At 41.5% G+C, this 25,648-nt stretch overlaps 2 protein-coding genes across 3 annotated transcripts in view; one reads left to right on the forward strand and one right to left on the reverse strand.

Moving 5' to 3' along the window:
• The window catches only part of ergic3 (ERGIC and golgi 3), a 42,040-nt gene extending 26,294 nt beyond the window's left edge, over positions 1 to 15,746 (forward strand). For both annotated transcript variants that reach the window (XM_034165987.1, XM_034165986.1), the window contains 4 exons: positions 12,160 to 12,224; positions 12,411 to 12,547; positions 12,623 to 12,678; positions 12,761 to 15,746. In XM_034165987.1, coding sequence (XP_034021878.1) covers positions 12,160 to 12,224; positions 12,411 to 12,547; positions 12,623 to 12,678; positions 12,761 to 12,837 — 335 coding nt within the window. In that variant the 3' untranslated portion in view covers positions 12,838 to 15,746. The remainder of the gene's footprint in view (positions 1 to 12,159; positions 12,225 to 12,410; positions 12,548 to 12,622; positions 12,679 to 12,760) is intronic.
• romo1 (reactive oxygen species modulator 1) lies at positions 1,903 to 7,120 on the reverse strand. The gene is made up of 3 exons (XM_034165988.1): positions 6,992 to 7,120; positions 2,543 to 2,673; positions 1,903 to 2,117 (listed from the first exon to the last, which is right to left on the reverse strand). Exons 2-3 carry the CDS (start codon positions 2,671 to 2,673, stop codon positions 2,009 to 2,011), a joined length of 240 nt encoding a protein of 79 aa, XP_034021879.1. The 5' UTR covers positions 6,992 to 7,120; the 3' UTR covers positions 1,903 to 2,008.
• Positions 15,747 to 25,648: the final 9,902 nt, after the last annotated feature.

Consider the following 25,648-nt stretch of genomic DNA (forward strand, 5'->3'; position numbering starts at 1 on the left):
TAATAACAAATAAAACTGGTTTTTGAGACTTCCAATTTGGATGGACAAGACTAAGAGTCAAGCTTTCAAATGAATTAAAGCTCTGTCTGGGTTTTTGATTAATTAATAAGCTGATAATCTTCTTAATAAGAAGATTGCTGCTAATCCTCCGCCTCGGCCCGTGCTACGAGCATTCTGGCAGTTAGTGTGACTCGGGGGTGTTGACTCATTTAAACTAACATATTCATCCTGCTGTAACCAGGTTTCTGTAAGGCAGAATAAATCAATATGTTGATCAATTATTATATCATTTACTAACAGGGACTTAGAAGAGAGAGACCTAATGTTTAATAGACCACATTTAACTGTTTTAGTCTGTGGTGCAGTTGAAGGTGCTATATTATTTTTTCTTTTTGAATTTTTATGCTTAAATAGATTTTTGCTGGTTATTGGTAGTCTGGGAGCAGGCACCGTCTCTACGGGGATAGGGTAATGAGGGGATGGCAGGGGGAGAGAAGCTGTGGTGTGTAAGACTACAACTCTGCTTCCTGGTCCCAACCCTGGATAGTCACGGTTTGGAGGATTTAAGAAAATTGGCCAGATTTCTAGAAATGAGAGCTGCTCCATCCAAAGTGGGATGGATGCCGTCTCTCCTAACAAGACCAGGTTTTCCCCAGAAGCTTTGCCAATTATCTATGAAGCCCACCTCATTTTTTGGACACCACTCAGACAGCCAGCAATTCAAGGAGAACATGCGGCTAAACATGTCACTCCCGGTCCGATTGGGGAGGGGCCCAGAGAAAACTACAGAGTCCGACATTGTTTTTGCAAAGTTACACACCGATTCAGTGTTAATTTTAGTGACCTCCGATTAGCGTAACCGGGTGTCATTACTGCCGACGTGAATTACAATCTTACCAAATTTACGTTTAGCCTTAGCCAGCAGTTTCAAATTTCCTTCAATGTCGCCTGCTCTGGCCCCCGGAAGACAATTGACTATGGTTGCTGGTGTCGCTAACTTCACATTTCTCAAAACAGTCGCCAATAACCAGAGTTTGATCCTCGGCGGGTGTGTCGTCGAGTGGGGGAAAAACAGTTAGAAATGTGAACGGGTTGGCGGTGTACACGGGGCTTCTGTTTAGAACTACGCTTCCTCCTCACAGTCACCCAGTCGGCCTGCTTTCCCGGCTGCTCGGGATCTGCCAGAGGGAAACTAACGGCGGCTAAGCTAACTTGGTCCGCACCGACTACAGGGGCCTGGCTAGCTGTAGAGTTTTCCACGGTGCGGAGCCGAGTCTCCAATTCGCCCAGCCTGGTCTCCAAAGCTCCGAATAAGCTACACTTATTACAAGTACCATTACTGCTAAAGGAGGCCGAGGAATAACTAAACATTTCATACCCAGAGCAGAAAAGTGCGTGAGAGACAGGAGAAGCCGCCATGCTAAACCGGCTAAGAGCTAGTAGCTGCGTTAAGCTAGCGGATTCCTAAAAACACACAAAGTGAATAATGTGTAAATAATTTAGAAGTGATTCAGCAGAGGGAGTGCTTTAGTTAAGGCAAGTGAAGATTACACTGAGACCCTCTCCCAGCAATGCATGCTGGGAGAGGGTCTTGTCCGTGACGTCTCGGCAGCGTCCATGATGAGAGGAACAATTTGCAGAGTGCTAAATGTTAGCTGTAAATTTGTCATTTTCAAATGACGATTTCTCTGTTGAATGACAGATCTGGGCTTCCAGATTTACTTTACTACATTCAGAAGGATCTCATTTGTAAATGTAAGTCATTTTTTATTCAAAAAATCTTACTGCATTTTTTTCAGTGCAGGTCTCCTTTAAGTTAAAAAACAGTTTTAGACTGAAATGTCTCCAAACTGTTGCCTCCATGAAGCTAGGCATCTCCTGCTTCAGAAAACAAAAACCATCTGATGATGTGAACCTTTATTGACAAAACTAGACTGCAGAGTGAGGGTCACAGCTGTAGTTTTTACAAAAGTCCCATGGTTGTGGTGAAGGTGGTTCCTGGTCCTCCTCAGCAGCGGATGCCCATACCGATGGCCATGAAGGTTCCAAACGTGCCTCCACTCTGAAGCATGGTTTTGCCGACTCCTCCCATCAGCTCCCTGCCACGCATCCCCACTCTGCACACACCAGACCACTTCACTAAGAAGGTTTACACCTTACTTTGAAACCATTGATATTTCTGATGGACACAGGATTAGTGAGAGAGCTTATGCAGTGATCTCAATCTGAATAAAATGACAATGTAACTAAGACAAGAGACAACAAAGCGCAAACACTGAAAGGATAAATAAAGGGAAAAAACATATGTAAACTCAGAAATGCTATCTGCTGGAACTCGGCAGATGCTGCAACATGCATGTATTTAGGGTTTGAAAATTAGTTGAGTGTCCAAAGAATGACCAGAGAGAAAACTACGTTTAGATTTACTTTTGGGTTTTGTGATAGCAGTTCACGCAGACTTCAGAAATGAGATCTGAGCATTGATGCAGATGGAAATGCAGTCCATTTACCATTTTCTTTGACTGGACACAGTATTACTCACCTCAGACAGGAGAAAGTGCCAAACATGGCACCAGCAGCTATTCCTACTGCGAATCCCATCATGAAGCCCATCTTAACCCGATCGAAACAGCTGGGCTGGTTTTGACCATATGAACCCACAGCCACAGGCATCTGGACAGCAGACAGGCCAACAATTAGACTAGGGAGTGGATGCAACAAAACAGTGAGCAGGTCCATAAGAAGCACAGCCAGATAGTTTGGTTTAATGTCTTCACGGAGATGATTCAGTCTCCAGTCGCTGTGATCTAACTGTGATACACTCTGGATGAGGTGAGATGATGTGGGTTCGCTTTGTTGTAACCTTCGTTTGTGGTTTTGCATCAAAGGTATTTTTGATTTTTTTTTTTTTTTTTTTTAAACGTTCATAACAAATTGACTTAACAACTGGCCACACCCTCATTTTCACAACTTGAGGCTGGTTTGCATTGTGGCATTCCAGCTCATTTAGTGACTCAAAGGGTTTGTGCACCCCACAAACTCTGTTCTTGACAAGTTGAAACAACACAGTAACGGTACTTGAGAGATCCGAGCGTGAATATCAGCAGTGCTTCTTTGCAGCCAGTGTTTTTTTTTCCACAAAGCGTTTGATTCAGGAGAGCAGACTGCTCTCTGGGACATCCTGAGGATTCAGGGTAGAGAGGACCTGTAGACACTGTGAGTGATGTTTGTCAGGAGTGTATTCTGGTTCCTACTTCCTACACAACTCAGTGCTTAGATGGGCTGGGTGTTTGGTCATGTTGTGGAAACTCATGACTTGGGCATCTTTTGCTGGTGAGCAATAGGGATGGGTATCGGCAAGATTTTATCTATTGATCCGATTCCTTATCGATACCTCGTGAATTTTTTGTGTACTAAAAGTAGGCTTTACGGCTTTTCTATGTCTGCGGGTCAAAGAGCTTTTTCTTATCGTGCACCTGCTCTGTGGAACGGTCTTCCTGCGACCGTGACAGAGTCAGAGTCCGTGGACATTTTTAAGTCAAGACTTAAAACCTATTTTTATTATTTTTTTATGAATAGTTTTATTCTTTTACTTCTGTTTTTAATTATTTAAATTTTTTATTTTTATTTATTTAAATTTTTTATGTTGAACTGTTTTGTGTGAGGCGCCTTGAGACGGCTTTTGTTGTGATTTGGCACTTTATAAGCTGATTGAAATTGAATTGAAACTGAACATTTTATTGAGGCATAAAGTAAATAAATGTGAAATTGGTTACTGGATCCTTAAACTCTGGACATAAACTCTACATGGTGGATTCTTGAGCTCTGGATATAAATAGGAATAAACAGAATCTGTAGTTTTTGTCAAAAGCATTTCCTTTCAGACACTATTGGCATGAATGTCTTTCCATACATCTGGGCTGAGCTCAGCTGGCTGTGCTGCACATCAGGATGTAATTTGTAAAGAATGCAACACGTCTCATTTTGGGAAGAAAAAACATTTTAGTCAACTGTAGTTTCTTGTCTGTATTACGTTTGTAAAGAGGAGTCATTTTATTTAAAGCGGCGATTCGTTTTGAAGTTATTAATTCCGACCAGACTGTCTCGGCAGAAAGCCGCGCAGCGTTTGGAGCTGTGCCAACAGAACAGAGGATGATTCTCATTTCTTTACTACAACAAGACAAGAGTCCCAGTTAGTTACTTTAATCCACACAAAAGTGACACTATTTGAATGGCTTTCAGAGGGGTTAAGAAGCAGAGTTGCCGCTTCTGAAGAGCAGCGAATCAAAGAACCAACAAGCCAGTGGATCGAAGCATTTCTTCATTAGTTCATGCTTCAAAGTGGAGTCACACTGCAGAAACGGTTGATTACAGACCCGCTGCAGGGTCTGTAATCATCGTAGTGGAATGATCATTTTCCCGACAAACACCCTAAAAAATGGACGCTCTGAAAGACTGATAAGGGAATCGTTAAGCACAAAGGCTATTTATTGGTGGATCGAATCATTTCTTAATGATACTTGCAAAGAACCGGTTCTCGATACCCAACACTAGTGAGGAAAGGTTTGACCTTGACTTTGCAGACGATGCTGTGATCTGAGTGTCTGGGTTTGACATTGTCATGAATCAAGACTAAGGTTCAGGCTTTTTAATGACTTCCTGGACTCGGCCATCAGAAGTGCAGCTATATGTGGTGAAAGTGTTGAACTTGTAGAGGCATTCACTTATCTTAATGATGTTCATGTCTGTGAGTCCTCAGCCTTTAAGATCTACAGATAACTGGGAAGAGTTACAATGTCTCTGGACAGAGGTGTTTGGTGATGCCGATACCTTTGCAGAAGAATGAAAGTCCAAGTCTTTCAGGTCCTGTGCTTTATGTATGGCTGTCAGACTTGGACGCTAACCAGTGACCTAAGACAAGGACTGGATGTCTTGAGTGCCAAGTCTCTTTGGAGGAGCCTTGTGTATCACTGGAATGACTGTGACTAAGGAGGTTACTTAGAGAGATTAAGATGAGTATCACTTGAACTGTGAGGGAGAACCACCTTCAACATTTTTTGCCATATGACATTTCTCTGTGCATGAGAAGGCCAAGGACATGCCCACATTTCCACCTGGCTGTGACAGGTAGCTTGTTACTTTCAAGAGATGATGATGGACAAGTTGCCCGACTGGGTGGTTACCATCCGGAGCCTCAAGGCAGTTCTGTGGTTTCAGAAACAAGTGTGGACTTTGATGTTCACTTCAAGAAACCAAATTTCAGAGAGAAATATATTACGCTAACAGCTGTTCCTGCTAGTGCCCAGGTCAAAGAGAAAGCTCAGAGGGGACAGGACTTTCTCTGTTGTTGCTCCCAAACTGTGGGACAGTTTGCCTCTGGGTGTTAGGGAGGCACCCTCATTGGCAATTTTTAAAGTTTAAAAACATGTCTTTTTTCCTTGGCTTCTGACACAAACAAGGCTTAGTTTGATCATTTATAGTATAGTTTGATAGTTTAATAATGTTTTAATTTGCATTTTTGTGGTTCTTATCTTAATTTTATTGTATTTTAATTTCTTATGTTTTTAGTGTACAGCACATTGTATCAGTTCTGGTGGTCTTAAGGTGCTTTATAAATAAAGTTGGTATGGTATGAAAATTCCTGGAGGCCTCTTCTGGGTTTCAGCATTCACCTGCAACTGTGCACACATCAGTAAAAATCGGCTTCGGGCTCTCACTTTGCCAGTTGCAGCACAGGAGCCTCTGCCAGAAGTAAACAACCACAAATTCTTGAATGAAGCTTAAACCAGTCAAACACTGAAAACTGATTGAAACTAATTTTGATAGTTAACAGCTTGCTAATTACTCTGTAATAAACATAACTTGAATCTTTTGATCCATTTGAGTTATACATATGCCCCACACATTCCACTAATCCACACCAGCATGGTCCTCTGGCATTTCACGTTGCAGTTTCAAGACATCAAAATGGGCATCGAACAATGAGAACAGCTGGATTGATGCTGATGACTTGTGTCAGTGTACATTCCATAGAGAAGTGGCCAGGAATCAAAGGTTGGGATAAATAAGAACGGCTACAGGTATGAGAGACATTTCCCAAAAGATGAATAATACAGGTATGGTCTGAGAAGTTTATGCACACGTGAAGAGTTTCAAATCCTGGATCAGGGTTTGCATTAAGATTAGGGTTAATCAATCGGTTGTTATGACTGCTTCTGATTGTCAGCCAATCTGTTTCCCATACCTGTAGCCAGTGTGAAAATGAAAATTACTTACTTACTGTGCTCAATTTCATTATTTTCAACTTTACACTTGTTTTAATTTCTCAAACCAACTGACTTTATTTTGGAAAACTCAATTCATGAATGAAATTAAATAATATACACAATTAACAAAGTGAGAATTGTGGTCCATACATAAAATATCATGACAAAACAGGAAGTGTACAGCAGACAAAAATATATATGGATTAAATATAAGGGGTGGTGTCCCAAGTGTTTCAGGGCAGAAGGTTCCTGGTTCAAACCTCACCCCTGCCACATTTCTCTATGTAATGTGGAGTTGGTTTGGGAAGAGTGCCTGGCGTAAAACAATAAAATAGAAACTACGTGTTAGGAAAAATATTAAACTGCGACTTTAAAACGTATTTTTTAAAAACGTGTCAGAAGCGGCTGTAAAATCCACAGGCTGAATAAGGGCAAAGGTCAACACTTTCCAAACGCCTACAAATCTGTTGTCTGAATAATGACATCGGTATCGACGGCACTATTATTTTAAACTTCTAATGTTCACCAAACAACCTGTCGCTGTATTATCTGTGGCTTTTGTCTTTAATTCTCTTTATGCCTTTAGTTAAGGCGTTTGTTGTGCTAGCTTAGCATGTAGCATGCTAAGGGCAGCGTTGGCCTTCAAATCAATTCGGCGCGATTTAACCGAATAATTGGACTTCTCGCCAACAACGTCTCTCGAATTCGTCTCGAAACCACCTTACCTTGAACTGTTCTTCGAATAAGGCGGGGTTGCAATTTTTAACGGGAGACTTCAAGTAATTTCGGAGCCGAGTTTAAAAGTCTGTGCAGCAGCACGCCATTACCGGAGAAGAAGAGTAGCCAGTCTGGAGAGAGAGCCGACAGCGCCCCCTTCTGTTTATTTGATTTGATTTATTGAACCTCCTAATTCATGGAGAAAAAAATAAAATATACAAAATCAGCAGTAGACAGACACAACAATATTAAAATGGTGACAATAAATCATTGACAATTGAGCTCTCAAAGCCGCCAGCGGCAGTTAAAATGAAGCAAACACTGTCAGCGACACCACATTCAGGGGTTCTTTTGATGGTTCTCTTGCTAGCTCCTTTATAAGAAGTGTCGCATAGATATCTAGCTAAGGATATACCATACTCCTGGCAGATATTAACAACAGCTGAAATGAGATTAGCCTGACTAAACAATTGACCCTGAAGTGCTTGACATAAGATATTTACACAGTACATGTGTATGTGAGCTCGACAAGAACATAGACCTGAACAATGGTCGTTTCTGGATGTTGACATATTTTTTGACACGATCGACACCTAATGCTTGGAGAAGAGGAGATGACCTACAGTAGGACTTGAGACCAGGGCAGCTTTAAGAAACTTACTTTGGGCAACATTTTCCATTTTATCAAAGGATGTGGAAGTTAGAATGTCTGCTTTATTTCCAAGTAAATGTGTTTGGGGGGAAAAAAGATGAATTTCAGTTTTTATTCACAATGTTAGATTTTTAGTGGGTGAAACATTTACATCCTCAGAGATGAATGCCTCAATAAACATCACCAAAGACCACAGAAATTCCATCCATCGATCCAGTCATTCATGTTCTAAATTCACTTATTCCTGTTGAGGGTAACAGGGGCGGAGCCTATCCCAGCAGTTATGGAGTGAGAGGCAGGGCACACTCTCCTCACACAGGCTGCCAGTTTATCACAGGGGGATTCATTTTAAAAGCTTCCGAAAAACTAATTGACCTAACAAATTAAAGCAAGGCTTTTTTTTTTTTTTTTATCTTCACCTGTTAGATTCCCCCTTCAGAACCATATGAAAAAGACTGATGGTACCATGAGCACCTGTACAGTGTGTTTATTATTATCCACATAATGAATTTGTTTTAGTTTTTCTCCGAGCAGGAATCGGGGGTGGTGGGGGGCCCAGTGTTTCACTCCGCCCACAGACCGCTGACTGAGAGCCGAAGGAATTTTAGAGGAGGAAACATGTCTGATTCCTTAAATCCAGCAAAAAAATAAAATAAAATAAAAAACAAAAAACAATTGCAACAAGAACTTGAACAAGTCTTCTTCTGACAGCGCTACGCCAGCCACTAATGGTGTCCTGCGAACAGATGGATTTAGCTTCCTTGTATCATGGAAGCATTATTATGAAAAGCTAAAGCAGAGGTGAAAGAGTGCAGAACATATGGGAGAAAAGCACACAGTAAAAAAGCACAAAAACGCACGCTAGTGATGTCATCTATGCAGTGGAACCAACAATGAGTGCCACATGACATAGAATCCACCAATCAGATGGCAAGAGTTAAATTAATACCCAGGAATGAATGAAGTCTAACAAATTGCAAGCTTTTAAAATAACTTAATATGGAAATAAAGCAAACATTCAGTGAGACTGAGCACATTGTTTGATAAAATGGAAAATGTGCAGTTGGAGAGAAGTTTTAGCCAAACTTTACGAAAATGAAGCGGCTGTATGTTTGAAAATGTAAATAAGTACAGGTTTGTTATGTCTTCAGTTGGTTTCCATTTGTTTGATTGTTTTTTTGTTTTGGTGAAACTGGCTGGGGGGGCCTGGCTGCCTTTTTGTTTCTGTCTTTTGTTTTTCCTTCCAGGTGGCTTGCATTTGGGACTGAGTGGCTGTGTAGCTGAGTTTATCAGGACCTCACCCTGATCACCTGAGGCTGATCATCTGCGGCTCGTCAGGACTCACAGCTGTGGTGCATCTACATGGATTGGAACATGGTGGCATTTAAGACTGGAGTACACAGTGTGTATTTGCCAGAGACTCGACCTTGTGATCAGACGGGTGAGATCGTCGTCTCGAGAGCCATCTCATCATCAGTGGATGCAGAGAACGTCCAGGTTTGATGCATGGTCTGTGAAAGAGGAGGGGGTGAGGTCTCACGCTCGTCAGCACACTTCCTGAGGTACGTTAGATTTTGTGACTAACATTTATACAGTCAGTAAATGTGGTGTCCCTCACACCTTATTATATTGAGCTGTATGTAGTCGTTTAATCAGCTTCCACTGCTGTGGAGTTTTGTGAACAGGGTGTTCTATGCCTGCAGGGTGGGAAGCTGATTAGTAATTAAGCCAGGAAGTGTTTGCTGTTTGTACACCTTTGAGCGGTCCCTCTGTGTGTTGAGTGTGGACTCACATAATGATTTCTTCTTTCACAGACTCGGTTTGTCGCGGCCACCTGGGGGGTGTCGGCGGGGTCCTTGGGTCCGAACTGGTTCTGGCTCCGGACCGTTTTGTGCTGCTGGGAGCACACCGCAAATCCGCCACGCCAGACCGCGCACTTTTATATTTATCACAGCACTGTTATGTTCATTAAATTCTGTTATCCTTTGTACCGTGCTCTGCTTATTTTATACTGGGTCCTTCAAACGCTGGTCGGTTCTCCGGGCTGCGTCCGACACATAACAGCTTCATTCTGTCTGTACAAGTGAAGTTGCATCAGGAGGGGCATTTAGCATAAATTTCGTATTAAATCAACACACAGACCCACACCGAATCTGCTGTGGTGACCCCACGGAAAATGGGAGGAGTCAAAAGAAATTAATCATAATTATTATTATTATGTATTATTATTGTTGTTCAGAGTTCACTGGAACATTATAGGTCGGGTTGGGTCTTGGCCATGACATCCACCACACAACCAACTTGGATTCTGGTTGGCAACCACCCAGGCATGCAGCCAGCTGATCTGCACCTCTCCACAGTAATCATCTAACTGCTGCAGCCAGGTGAAATGTGGACGTGTCCTTTACCTTCTCCAGCCTTTGAGACCTGTAACACCCAGGCATCCGCATGCTGGATAATGTCCAGATTAACATTCCAAATGTCCAAAATATTGCTGTGCTCGAACAGTTTGAGCCCATTTCTTTTGTATCTCTCGCTGATGTTGTAAAACACATAAAACCTACAAGTTGTCCTTCAGATGTTGTTCCAGCTAAGGTGCTGAAGGAGGTTTTTAATACTGTTGGGGCGGGTCTCCTAACTTTTATCAATGCTTGTCTTAGATCAGGGTCTGTTCCAGCTGCTTTTAAACATGCTGTGGTTCGACCTCTTCTTAAAAAAAACCTCACCTGGACTCATCAGTTTTATCCAATTTTAGACCTGTGTCTCATCTGCCATTTCTGTCTAAGGTTTTAGAAAAGGTTGTCTTTTTACAGTTACAATCATTTTTAGAAGACAATCTCATCCTTGAAAAATTCCAATCTGGGTTTAGATCACGGCACAGCACTGAGTCAGCACTTTTAAAAGTTCATAATGACATTACTTTTGTCGGTGGATGCAGGGAATCCTGCTGTGCTGGTTCTGTTGGACCTCACAGCAGCCTTTGATACTGTGGATCACACAGTACTTGTCTCCCGGTTAGAACGTTTTACTGGCATTCATGGTACTGCGCTTAAGTGGTTTAGATCATATTTGGCTGAAAGGAGCTTTTCTGTCATGATTGGGGACCTCTCCTCATCAACTGTTCATCTGTCTTGTGGAGTGCCACAGGGTTCTGTCCTTGGGCCGATTCTATTTTCTTTGTACATTCTGCCATTGGGGTCAGTTATAACCCACCACACCCTGTCATTTCATTGTTACGCAGATGATCTGCAAATCTATCTGCCTGTGAGGACTAATGGGAGTGATGCTTTGTCATCATTATTTAATTGTATTCGTGATGTAAAGCAGTGGCTGTCCCAAAACGTCCTTTACCTGAATGATGGTAAAACTGAGATCATGGTGTTTGAGCGCTCTGGCATACCAAATGTGGTAACACCAAATTTTGGTGCTTTGGCTAACTATGTAAAACCAGCTGTCAAGAATTTGGGAGTGATATTTGGCAGCTGTTTGAGGTTCGATCAACAGATAAATTCTGTTGTCAAAGCTAGTTTTTTCCAACTTCTCCTTTTGGCTAAAATAAAGCACTTTCTCAGTAGACGTGATCTTGAGACAGCCATTCATGCTTTCATCAGCTCCAGACTTGATTATTGTAATGCACTTTATTCGGGCATTAATCAGTCGTCTCTTGCATGTCTCCAATTGGTGCACAATGCTGCTGCTCGTCTTTTGACAAACACTTTTAGACGTGAGCATATTACACCTGTCCTGTACTCACTCCACTGGCTTCCAGTTCGTTTTAGAATTGATTTTAAAATTTTGTTTGTTTTTAAAGCTATTTATGGTCTTGCACCTCCCTACTTGTCTGAAATTTTAACTTTGCGCACCTACAGTAGGACATTAAGGGCATCTGGCCAGCTTTACTTAGATGTTCCAAGGTCAAGATATAAACGCTGGGGTGATCATGCTTTCACGGTAGCTGGCCCCACACTGTGGAATGAGCTACCTCTTGAGTTACGTACTATTCCTGACCTAGCACTTTTTAAATCTAAGTTAAAGACTTATTTATTTAAACTGGCTTTTAACACTTAGTGGGGAGGTGACATGCTCTGTTATTTTTCTGTTCTTTTTTTATGTATTGTTTTAAAATTTTATTTTGTATGTGTTTTATTTTTGTAAATTTGTGTTTTTAATGTTAAGCACTTTGGACACCAGTCGGTGCTGTAAAGCGCTTTATAAATAAATTTTGATTTGATTTTGATTTGAAGCTGACGGGTCTTCACAATGCAAGTAATCACTGCTGAGATACGACACTTCACTCCTCTTAAAGGGTTCCAATTATGAGTTTTCTCAACATTTTAATATAAGTGGGATTCTTACAGATTTTTGCCCCTTTTTTTTTTCTTCACAGAATTTTGGCCTTGTGTTTTTGTGTGTGTGTGTGTGCGTGTGTGATTTGCAGACTTTTTGGCCTTGTTGTTTTTTGTGCGTTCATTTATAGTTAATTTATTTTTTAGTTTGACTGGTTTTTGCTTTGTGTCTCCTCAGCATCAATGATGTACCAGTACTTTGTAAAAATAGTTCCTACTGTCTATGTGAAAACTGACGGAGAGGTGAGTTTGAACCTGAATCAGACCTCTTTTTTGTCTTGATGTCATAGTAGATGCTGATGTCATTTTATGGAGGAGTGTCTTCCTGTTTGGATGAACTCTTCGTTTCCACACAAGTCTTTAAAACTCATTCCCTCCAAGATGATCCTGATGATCTCATCTAGTGATTAAATCGTGTTCTTCTTACAGGTGGTCAAAACAAACCAGTTCTCAGTCACCAGACATGAGAAAATAGCCAACGGTCTGATTGGAGACCAGGGGCTGCCGGGTGTCTTTGTTCTGTATGAGCTATCGCCCATGATGGTTAAATTCACAGAAAAACACAGGTAGGTACAGGATGCGTTTTTGGCTGCTCTCAGAAAACCGTCCACAGTCACAATTTGTCTTTTCTCTTTCTTCAGATCATTCACACACTTCCTAACAGGGGTTTGCGCGATTATTGGTGGCGTGTTCACAGGTCAGTCACTCTGCCCGCGTGTCTTTATCTGAGGGTTATTTCAGACTGAGCGACTTAAAACGTGTCTGACTCTGTCCTGCAGTGGCCGGTCTGATCGACTCGCTCATCTACCACTCGGCGCGGGCCATCCAGAAGATAGAGCTGGGCAAAGCTTCCTAACGCCGCCCCCTGCTGGCCATCCAGGTGCAGAGCGGACCGAGCCAGAAAGAAGAGGGGCCGTCTTGGCTTTCTCTTTCTGTCTGCCAGCAGACTGAGCTGGAGACATTCAGAGACACAACAATTCCTCTTCTTCTGGAACACAAACTTCTGAGTCTCAGTGATTCATCGTCGTCTCTAAAACTCGAGGCTAACGGGACAAAGCTCCAGCCAGAAATCTACAAGGGACACACTGAGCTACATCTTGAGGACAGAAGGGGGCGCTCCATCAATCCAGTCTCCAGAAACTTCTTTTTGTGGGGAGAACTTGTTTTCCACCATCCTGTTTCCATCAGGGTCACCCCACAAGTTTTATGGTCACACGGTGTCACGACAAACAATCCCGTCTCACTTTCCGACCTGAAATTGATGACTAGACCATTTTTTCTGTGGCACATTTATTCACAGTGAACGTTTGTAGTGGTTAGCGGCAGACGTAACAGGTTCACCCTGCACCTAGCAACCGCCACCCAGTCCAGGATCTTGGTCAGGTCTGGTCTAGGTCCATCCCAGGAGCAGGGTGGACCCGGGATGATGGTGTTCGGGGGTTGGGTTTTTTTTTTTCCTTTTTTTTTTTTTTTTTCCTCCTGTGGGTCAGCGTGGACTCGTGCTCAGCTCTCATCATGTAATTCATCATCATGGTTGTATTTTTATTTTTTCTGATGCTGCTGTCACTCTCTGTGTTCGCTCTCGCTCTGTGTCTTCAGTTTGACTGGATTTGGGTCTAAATACGGTCTTGCGAAGCCTTAACGGTTTTTATGCAGTGGGTCTGTGACTGTCACTCAGAATGTTTGGGCAGGTTTTAATCGAGTGAATTAGGCCTTGAGTTTGAGGGGAAACATTATTAGATTACAGAATTCATCATGTACAGTTGCAGACATAAGTTTACATACACCTTGCTTTAAAACCGTCAGGCTGATGTACATTTTCCATTTTATCAAAGGATGTGGAAGTTAGAATGTCTGCTTTATTTCCAAGTAAATGTGTTTGGGGAAAAAAAGATGAATTTCAGTTTTTATTCACAATGTTAGATTTTTAGTGGGTGAAACATTTACATCCTCAGAGATGAATGCCTCAATAAATATAACCAAAGACCACAGAAATTCCATCTATCGATCCAGTCATTCATGTTCTAAATTCACTTATTCCTGTTGAGGGTAATGGGGGCGGAGCCTATCCCAGCAGTTATGGAGTGAGAGGCAGGGCACACTCTCCTCACACAGGCTGCCAGTTTATCACAGGGGGATTCATTTTAAAAGCTTCCGAAAAACTAATTGACCTAACAAATTAAAGCAAGGCTTTTTTTTTTTATCTTCACCTGTTAGATTCCCCCTTCAGAACCATATGAAAAAGACTGATGGTACCATGAGCACCTGTACAGTGTGTTTATTATTATCCACATAATGAATTTGTTTTAGTTTTTCTCCGAGCAGGAATCGGGGGTGGTGGGGGGCCCAGTGTTTCACTCCGCCCACAGACCGCTGACTGAGAGCCGAAGGAATTTTAGAGGTGGAAACATGTCTGATTCCTTAAATCCAGCAAAAAAATAAAATAAAACAAAAAACAATTGCAACAAGAACTTGAACAAGTCTTCTTCTGACAGCGCTACGCCAGCCACTAACGGTGTCCTGCGAACAGATGGATTTAGCTTCCTTGTATCATGGAAGCATTATTATGAAAAGCTAAAGGAGAGGTGAAAGAGTGCAGAACATATGGGAGAAAAGCACACAGTAAAAAAGCACAAAAACGCACGCTAGTGATGTCATCTATGCAGTGGAACCAACAATGAGTGCCACATGACATAGAATCCACCAATCAGATGGCAAGAGTTAAATTAATACCCAGGAATGAATGAAGTCTAACAAATTGCAAGCTTTTAAAATAACTTAATATGGAAATAAAGCAAACATTCAGTGAGACTGAGCACATTGTTTGATAAAATGGAAAATGTGCAGTTGGAGAGAAGTTTTAGCCAAACTTTACGAAAATGAAGCGGCTGTATGTTTGAAAATGTAAATAAGTACAGGTTTGTTATGTCTTCAGTTGGTTTCCATTTGTTTGATTGGTTTTTTGTTTTGGTGAAACTGCACCCCCCCCCCCCCCCCCCCCCCCCCCCCAGTGGCACTTCAGAACAGTTGAGGACAAACTGAAGAGGGTTTGGTTTTGTTTGGGGGTTATAATTTGGTACTGGTTTGGTTTTGTTTGGGGGTTATAATTTGGTACTGGTTTGGTCCTTTTTGGGTCAGGTTTCTGTTTCTAAAGCAGACATGAAGCTGAAGTTTGAATCCTCTTTTGGAGCTTTCATTCTTTTCTTTTTCTTTCTTTATTCATGTGGACCCTAAATGTCTGGCTCACAGGCCTTACTTGGCTCCTGGACCGCTGGTTTGATCACCCTGTATTCAAACCAGCACTGGTGTGATCACCCTCATCTCGTCTGAAGTGAAGCGCACGTGAGCTTTTCAAGCCGCGTCTCGATTGAAAACAAGAAGGTTACCAAAACGAGACTTAGTCAAAGACTAAACGTTAAGATTGAACTTGTCTCAGAATGAACAGCAAGCAGCCACGAGGTCACGTGACCTGTTCCGACTGAGCCCAGATGATGTTTTAGACCGTATGCACAACTGCTTTAAAGTATTACAGTATTTTGAAACGAGTATTTTTGCAGCTGTTGGAGTTCATTTTCCTGCTGGGAAAATGGAGACGGACATAATCTGGATTTTTATCGTATTTTTTCTGGATTTTCGCATCTTAAACGTGTTGTTTGGAACAGAAAGGAGAATGTGAATCCATTTATTCTTGTCGATATTCTGAAGAAGCAGTTTGAGTCTTTGAAGAGCATTTTATCTCCAAAAACTGTCTGAGTGGAAAAAAAACTGAAGGAAGAAGAAAAAAGACACCGTCCTGCTTGTTATGACATTTGCCGTCTTTTATATAATTATCATGCGTGTTTGGATACTAAGTGGAACAGTGGTGTTATCGGTGCTCTCTATATTGAAAATCTTAAGATAAATAATGAACACAGTCAAGATGTTGATGGGCGGCACAGTGACTTAGTGGTTAGCACTGTTACCTCGGAGCAAGAAGGTCGTGGGATGGATTCCCACCTGTGTCCTTTCTGTGTGGGGTTTGCACATGTTGTCTCCATGTCTGCGTGGCTTCCCTCCAGGTGCTCCGGCTTCACGTTCCCAGTCCACCTAACCAGCATGTGCAGGTTAGGTGGACTGGGAACTTTAAATTATCTGTGCATGTGGGTGTGAATGTGTTTGTTTGTCTTTATGTGTCCCTGCGACAGACTGGCGTCCTGTTTAGGATGAACCCCGCCTCACGCCCTATGGCTGCTGGGATTGGCTCCAGCCCCCTGTGACCCATAACTGGAGTAAGCAGGTGTAGAAAATGATGGACGTTTCCATGTTGACACTGTCCTTTCCTGAACACAAGACTTAACAGCTTGTATTTACATTGTTAACTGCAGACAAAGATTTTTAATTATGTGCCAAAATGAATTGAACTCAGTGGCACTATGACGGGGGGGATACTCCACTGTTCTAGTCGTATGCTAGTTAAACTCCTCGTCAGTATGGTAACATGAGTGATAATTTGTACGTTTGTCTGGAACAGTCCTTTACAATAAAGGTTTACTTCAAACCCAAATGTTTCTTAAAGTCAGATCGTCACTGCTGTGGTTATTTTCAGATGATTTCAACCCAACCTGGTTTAAAATCTCACTAAATAAAAAGTGCCATACAAAGTTTTATTTTTTTTAAGGCCTAATGTTCAGCGTGTGTATTTAACTGCATATAAAATGTCAGACTGGTTTTTATCAATCTGGAATTAATTAGATTTATTGATGTTTAATACAGAAATGTGGTTATTGTGTAGTTAAAACATGTTGGATTTATTCCAATTTTTTTTTAACATTTATTCATATATATATATACGAGGTCTGTTAGAAAAGTATCCGACCTTTTTATTTTTTTCAAAAACCATATGGATTTGAATCACGTGTGATTGCATCAGCCAAGCTTGAACCTTCGTGCGCATGCGTGAGTTTTTTCACGCCTGTCGGTTGTGTCATTCGCCTGTCAGCAGGCTTTGTGTGAGCAGTGGTCCAACCCTCTCGTTGATTTTTTTATTGCGAATAAATGTCTGAACGATTTGGAGCTTTGCTGCATCAATTTTTTTCCAGAAACTGTGAGAGACCTCCAGGTGGACACCGTTCGGAAAATTAATATGGCTTTCAGGGACGATTTTATGGGGATTACACAGATTAAGGAGTGATCCAGACGGTTTAAAGACCGCCCACAACTGCTGAGAGCGCGCTGCGCTCCGAGCGCGATCGACAGGCTCAAACCCCGCTGAAACAACCAGATCATTTCCAACGTGAAGGCTTTGTTGATCCGGGACGTCGTCTGACTTTCACAAAAAGGCAGAAGTCGTGGACATCAGCACTTTTTCGGCACACTCACTGTTACAGGAAAGAAAAGCGGAGTGACGCGCCACAGAGCCGTTCATTATGCGGCACAAAACCACCTCCGTGTTGGTCTCACAGGACGGCTTTCAGGTGGATTTCAGATGGCTGTCGGTTGCTTTTCAGTCATGTGATTATCCGAGAAATTGAGCATGAGCTGGACATGCCCCAACATGTCCTGGAAGGCTTCATCACGGCGTTGCTTTGCGCCATGCGGCTCCACCGCGACGCGCGGAACTCCTCCGCACGTCTGTCTCAATGTGCCGAAAAAATGCTGATGTCCACGCCTTCTGCCTTTTTGTGAAAGTCAGACGATGTCCCGGATCAACAAAGCCTTCACGTTGGAAATTATCTGGTTGTTTCAGCGGGGTTTGAGCCTGTCGATCGGAGCGCACCGCGCTCTCAGACGCTGTGGGCGGTCTTTAAACCGTCTGGATCACTCCTTAATCTGTGTAATCCCCATAAAATCGTCCCTGAAAGCCATATTAATTTTCCCAACGGTGTCCACCTGGAGGTCTCTCACAGTTTCTGGAAAAAAATTGATGCAGCAAAGCTCCAAATGGTTAAGACATTTATTCGCAATAAAAAAATGACGAGAGGGGTGGACCACTGCTCACACAAAGCCTGCTCACAGGCGAATGACGCAACCGACAGGCGTGAAAAAAACTCACGCATGCGTACGAAGGTTCAAGCTTGGCTGATGCAATCACACGTGATTCAAATCCATATGGTTTTTGAAAAAAATAAAAAGGTCGGATACTTTTCTAACAGACCGTGTGTGTGTGTGTGTGTGTGTGTGTGTGTGTGTGTGTGTGTGTGTGTGTGTGTGTGTGTGTGTGTGTGTGTGTGTGTGTGTGTGTGTGTGTGTGTGTGTGTGTGTGTGTGTGTGTGTGTGTGTGTGTGTGTGTGTGTGTGTGTGTTTTTCCCTCCAGATTTGGCCCCAAAACACGTTTTCCTTAAACAACAACAAATCTGTTTAATCTTTGACTAAACCTGCTATGAACCAACCAACAAACAAACTTGAGCAAAAACATAATTTTTTTGTGAGTAGTTTAATAAAAAATAATGAAATGACACGCACATCACAGTCCGTATTGGCGTGCAGGATCAAAAAAGGAATAGCACAAAAAAAAAAACGGAGAGATCCGCACAGCCATTTAGCTCCCAAACAAACCTTTAATGACACACCAAAAGTGACGTTTGGGGCCTTGCCCTTCATCAGACATAATGATCATGTCAGGACACACCTGTATATAAACTAACAGTGATTGGCAACGTGTGAGAATCCAAATAAATAAATAAAGCTCTGCCCACACAATCATCAAGCAGGGTTCATACTGTAATGATATTCCACTACGATCCATTAAAATATCTATTACATAAAAAAGACAGATTTAAATACAGTTTAAATTCAGATAATTTCATTTCATTCACAAAAAAACACAAAGACAAATTTAATTCTTAAAGTGTCTATTGCAATTAGAAGGCCCCAAATTCATTGCCAAATGGGCCAGCTACCGATTAGCAAAATTTATACCACTCTTCACCAATTTAAAAATGATGTAATTAAATAATTTAATAAATTCATATGTTACGATTAAAAATAGATATACATATACAACAATAAACTTAAGTCCAAAATAATGGAGACATGATTGATTGAATGAAAATATAAACAGCATGAAAAAAAAACATGTTTACATTCCTTTTACAGTATAAGCATCAGGTATATACCATCCTAGAATACTGTGGAAAACTAATAATATACCAAAAAAAAGATTTTTCTTTTTTTTTTTTGGTAAGTCTAACCTTACCAACCCCCAGAGCAACAGTGGTAAGCAAAAACTCCCTCTGAGGAAGAAACCTCAAGCAGAGCAGACTCAAAGGGGTGACCCTCTGCTTGGGCCATGCTACCGACACAGATTACAAAACAATTCACAAAATGAACATACAGGAAATGTTGCCAGTCAACAGGACAGGAGGGTTTCAGAAACAGACACCACACCCATATCTGGATGGAGCCGCACCTCAAACAGAGAGAAAATAAAAAAAGCAGAATCAAGCATCAGAAAGACAACAAATACAGTATAATTTGTCACCATTAAGCAACAAGAAAAACAGAAGAAATAGTAAGGTGATCGCCGGCCACTAGCCCTAAGCTTCATTAAAAGACCCAGAATTTAGATAAAGTTGAGGCCGCAGCATGCTCAGTTTACTAATAAAATGAATTAGAGTAAAAAGCATAGAAACATACTATGCTAGTATGCTTGCCATACAAAAGGGAAAATAAGTGCGCAGAATATGACTGTTTTATTGATGCAGGGACATCATTCCACAGAACAGGGGCACGATAAGAGAAAGCTCTATGACCCACAGACTTTTTATTCACTCTAGGGACACTAAGTACTCCTGCACCTTGAGAACGCAAAGCCCAGGCCGGTACATAGGGTTTTAATTAGGTTAGCTAGGTAGGGAGGTGCCAGTCGGTGAACAATTTTATAGGCTAGTAGAAGAACCTTAAACATTTACAAAACATCTCAGGTTTGTTGGTTTCCGAGCATGGACAGCCCGCTTAAAATCACACCTCAGATTTTCTATAATATTCAGGTCTGGGGACAGAGATGGCTATTCCAGAATGTTGTACTTGTTCCTCTGCATGAAAGCCTTAGTAGATTTTGAGCAGTGTTTAAGGTCATTGTCTTGTTGAAAGATCCAGCCCCAGCGCAACTTGAACTTTGTCACTGATTCATGAATACTGTTCTCAAGAATCTGCTGATATTGACTGGAATCCATATGACCCTCAACTTTACCAAGATTCCCAGTACCTGCACTGGCCACACAGCATGATGGAACTACCTCCAAATTTTACTGTAGGTAGCAAGTGTTTTTCTCGGAATGCAGTGTTCTTTTTTAGCCATGCATACCGCCCCTTGTTATGTCCAGATAACTCAATTTTAGTTTCATCAGTCCACAAATTCCAAAATGAAGCTGGCTTGTCCTTGTGCTTTAGCATACCTCAAGTGACTGTTTGTGGCATGTACACAGAAAAGGCTTCCTCTGCATTCGAACATCATACAGCAACTCTTTGTGCAAAGTGTACTGTATAGTTGAACGATGCACAGAGACACTATCTGCAGCAAGATCATGTTGTAGGTCTTTGGAGCAGGTCTGTGGGTTGACTGACAGTTCTCACCATCCTTCGCTTCAGCTTATCTGAGATTTTTCTTGGCCTGCCACTTCGGGCCTTAACCCATTTTGCCACACTGGCAACAATTGTTGCCAAAGTGTGTCACTGTCATTTTCTACTCACAATAAAAAAATCTCAAAGGTACTAATGCAACTTTTTCCACTTATATATAAAAAAAAAAAATCTGGCATAAATGGGTTAACTAGTACTGTGCCTGCAGTCTTCCATTTCCTCACTGTGTTCTTCACAGTGGAAAATGACAGCTGAAATCTCTGAGATAGCTTCAACCATGATATTGAACAATCTTTGTTTTCAGGTCATTTGAGAGTTGTTTAGAGGCTGCCATGTTACCACTCATTAAAAGAGATGCAAAGAGGAGAAACATTTGCAAATGGCCACCTTAAATACCCTTTCTCAAGGGTCAATGAGCTTACCAAACCAATTTTGTGTTCCAATAATTAGTGCTAAATGTATTCAAATCAATAAAATGACAAGGGTGCCCAAATTTTTTGCACCTACCTAATTTTGTTTAAATAATTATTGCACACTTTCTGTAAATACTAGAAACTTAATTTCAATTCTCAAATATCAGTGCATTCGTCTGCTATATGATATAATTAACTGACATTTCTGATCCAGACAACCAATGATTTATAAAGGAAAATCAAGAAAATTATCAGGGGTGCCCAAACCTTTGCATACAACTGTATTATCATATATATATATATATATATATATATATATATAGTGAGGAAAACAAGCATTTGAACACCCTGCGATTTTGCAAGTTCTCCCACTTAGAAATCATGGAGGGGTCTGAAATTTTCATCTTAGGTGCATGTTCACTGTGAGAGACATAATCTAAAAAAAAAAAAAAATTCCGGAAATCACAATGTATGATTTATATATATATATATATATATATATATATATATATATATATATATATATATATATATATATATATATATATATATATATAATTTATTTGTATGTTACTGCTGCAAATAAGTATTTAAACACCTAGCAACCAGCAGGAATCCTGGCTCACACAGACCTGTTAATGTTTCTTTAAGAAGCCCTCTTATTCTGCACTCTTTTCCTGTATTAATTGCACCTGTTTGAACTTGTTACCTGTATAAAAGACAACCTGTTCAAACACTCAATCAATCACACTCCAACCTGTCCACCATAGCCAAGACCAAAGAGCTGTCTAAAGACACCAGGGACAAAACTGTAGACCTGCACAAGGCTGGGATGGACAACAGGACAACAGGCAAGCAGTTTGGTAGAAGACAACAACTGTTATGATTATTTATTAGAAAGTGGAAGAAACACTAGATGACTGTCAATCTCCCTCTGTCGGATTCCATGCAAGATCTCACTTTGTGGGGTAAGGATGATTCTGAGAAAGCTCAGAACTACACAGGAGGACCTGGTCAATGGCCTGAAGAGAGCTGGGACCACAGTCACAAATATTACATTAGTAACACATGATGCTGTCATGGTTTAAAATCCTGCAGGGCAGCAAGGTCCCCCTGCTCAAGCCAGCACATGTCCAGGCCCGTCTGAAGTTCACCAGTGACCATCTGGATGATCCAGAGGAGCTATGGGAGAAGGTCATGTGGTCAGATGAGACAAGAATAGAGCTTTTTAGAATTAACTCCACTTACCATGTTTAGAGGATGAGAACAACCCCAAGAAAACCATCCCAACGGTGAAGCATGGGGGTGGAAACATCATACTCTGGGGGTGCTCTTCTGCAAAGGGGACAGGACGACTGCACCATATTGAAGGGAGGATGGATGGGGTCATGTATTGCGAGATTTTGGCAAACAACCTCTTTCTCTCAGTAAGAGCATTGAAGATGGCTCATGGCTGGGTCTTCCAGCATGACAATGACCCGAAACACACAGCCGGGGCAACTAAGGAGGGGCTCCATATGAAGTATTTCAAGGTCCTGGAGTGGCCTGACCAGTCTCCAGACCTGAAATCAATAGAAAATCTTTGGAGGGAGCTGAAACTCCAAACCTGAAAGATCTAGAGAAGATCTGTATGGAGGAGTGGACCAAAATCCCTGCTGCAGTGTGTGCAAACCTGGTGAAAAACTACAGGAAACATTTGACCTCTGTAATTGCAAACAAAGGCTACTGTACCAAATATTAACATTGATTTTCACAGGTGTTCAAATACTTATTTGCAGCAGTAACATACAAATAAATTATTAAAAAATCATACATTGTGATTTCCAGATATTTTTTTTAGATTATGAGGTCTGTTAGAAAAGTATCGGACCTTTTTATTTTTTCAAAAACCTGATGGATTTGAATCACGTGTGGTTGCATGAGCCAACCTTGAACCTTCGTGCGCATGCGTGAATTCTTTCACGCCTGTCGATTGCGTCATTTGCTGGTAAGCAGCCTTTGTGTGAGGATGGGTGGAGTCTCGTCTGATTTTCTTTGCAAGGAAAATGGCGGAACGACTGGAGCAGCGCCGCATCAAATTTTGCCAGAAACTGGGCGACAGCCAGGTAGAAACCATTCGGATTATTCAGACAGCTTTCGGTGACGATCCTATGGGCGTCACACAGATTAAGGAGCGGTACAACCGGTTTAAAGACGTCCGCACAGCGGTGGAGAGCGAGCCGCACTCCGGTCAGCCATCAACATGGTGAAATGACCAGATCATTTCCAAAGTGAACGCTGTGGTGATGTGGGACTATCTGAGAAATTGCGGAAGAGGTGGACATCAGCATTTTTTCGGCACATTCCACTGTGACAGAAGATTTGGCCATGAAAAGAGTTGCAGGGAAATTATTGCAGATGGCTTCACACGAAGCTATTGATGGAGCAAAAGCGCCACCGTGTTGAAGTCTCACAGAACATGCTGGGACATGCCACCTCTTCCACAATTTCTCGGATAGTCACACGACTGAAAAGCCACCGAAAGCCATCTGAATCGTCCAAATGGTGGAAGAGGTGGGCATGTCACAACATGTCCTGTGAGACTTCAACACGGAGGTGCTTTTGTTCCGCCATCAGCTTCGTGCCGAAGCCATCGGCATGAATTTCGCTGCAACTCTTTTCATGGCCAAATCTTCTGTCAGAGTGGAATGTGCCGAAAAAGTGCTGATGTCCACCTCTTCCACAATTTCTTGGATAGTCACACTATGGTCCCACATCACCACAGCGTTCACTTTGGAAATGATCTGGTCATTTCAGCATGTTGATGGCCGACCAGAGAGCGGCTCGCTCTCCACCGTTGTGCGGATGTCTTTAAACCTGTACCACTCCTTAATTTGTGTGATGCCCATAGGATCGTCACCGAAAGCCATCTGAATCTTCCAAATGGTTTCCACCTGGCTGTCGCCCAGTTTCTGGCAAAATTTGATGCAGTTGTGCTGCTCCAGTCATTCCGCCATTTTCCTTGCAAAGAAAATCCGACGAGAGACTCCACCCATCCTCACACAAAGGCTGCTTACCAGCAAATGACGCAATCGACAGGCGTGAAAAAATTCACACATGCACACGAAAGTTCAAGGTTGGCTCATGCAAGCACACGTGATTCAAATCCATCAGGTTTTTGCAAAAAATAAAAAGGTCGGATACTTTTCTAACAGACCTTGTATGTCTCTCACAGTGGACATGCACCTAAAATGAAAATTTTAGACCCCTCCATGATTTCTAAGTGGGAGTACTTGCAAAATCGCAGGGTGTTCAAATACTTATTTTCCTCACTGTGTGTGTGTATATATATATATATATATACACACACACACACACACTGCATCCGTGAAGTATTCACAGCATTTCACTTTGTCCACCTTTGGTTATTCCAAAATGGATGAAATTCATTTTTCCCCCTCAAAATTCTACACACAGCACCCCATAATGATGAGGTGAACTTTTTTCTTCAGATTTTTGCAAATGTATTAAAAATAAAAACACTAAATAAATGTCAATTTCACCTCCAGTTTCAGTTTAATATTAAAGTTTTACTGGACAGAAGTTGTGATTTTATGTTGGACTCTATCTGTTGAACTATTTTTTTTAATCACTTAGCGTTATTCTGCCTAGTCTGATTTTGATTCTATAAAAGTCAAAGTTTCTGTGAATCGAAGGAGAAAAAAAAAAAAGAAAAAAGATTGAATCAAATAATTAAAAATCTTTTGCATTTTTTTTTTAAGTTTGTTTAAAGTTGCGCTGGGAGCTCTCGGAGACACATGGGACGTTATGAAAATATTGTGAATTAATTAATAATGACAACATGCTGAGACAGATCCTACTTGGGTACGTCGTGTTAACGTGGGTATGTTTTGTGAAGATTTTTTTTAACTTGCTCCTCAATGATTATAAATAAATGTTTCTCTTTAAAGTCGTTTGTTGCTTCATGAACATTCTGTAAATGTCGGAATCTTCTTTGTTCTTTTGAATTGTTGAACTTCTGCTGCGGCATGAAAATACGGCAGTCGATTCTTCAATTGCGAAATTTAAGTTACAAATAAATTTTAAATACATTTGAGTCCTAGTCGGGGTCATAGGTCACAGCTTCGGGTCACAGGTCACAGTTTGTGTTTTAAACAAGTGATTCACCCAACAACCACAAGGAGGTGCCACAGAGCCTTAGAGAGGAGATATCCCTGTGTTCCACATAGAGGAAATAAAAGCTCAGGGTACCGTCTGGTTATCTGCCTTCCCATTGGTTCCACAGTCTGAATCTTTGGAGTTTCATTGTTTAAACGTCACAACTTTTTATAGACTCCAACTGAACTTTAAAGTGTTCCATGTAACGGCCAAAACCCACAAAATTCACCTGCAGTGCAGATTTTAGTGACCGCTGAGGCTGAGCAGCAGGGTTTTTTTGTTTGTTTTGTTTTGTTTTTTTAGGGTGCTTGACCCAACTCATGTTTTCCCTCCTGACCAGAAACACCTTTGATCTTTGACCCCAGTAACCACTGGGGCTGGAGGGCGGAGTTCAGACGGTTTACTGAAAGCTACTGGAAATGATTGTTTTGACCTTTAAGGTCTCTGAAGAATAAAAGATGTTTGTTTGTCTCCAAACGTGGACAGTCAGAGTTAGAGTTGTTTCTCTAAGTGGTTTTGTTTGATACTGGTGTCAGC

The sequence above is a fragment of the Thalassophryne amazonica genome, chromosome 3, assembly GCF_902500255.1.
Source record: "Thalassophryne amazonica chromosome 3, fThaAma1.1, whole genome shotgun sequence".
In the NCBI taxonomy this organism is placed as follows: Eukaryota; Metazoa; Chordata; class Actinopteri; order Batrachoidiformes; family Batrachoididae; genus Thalassophryne; species Thalassophryne amazonica.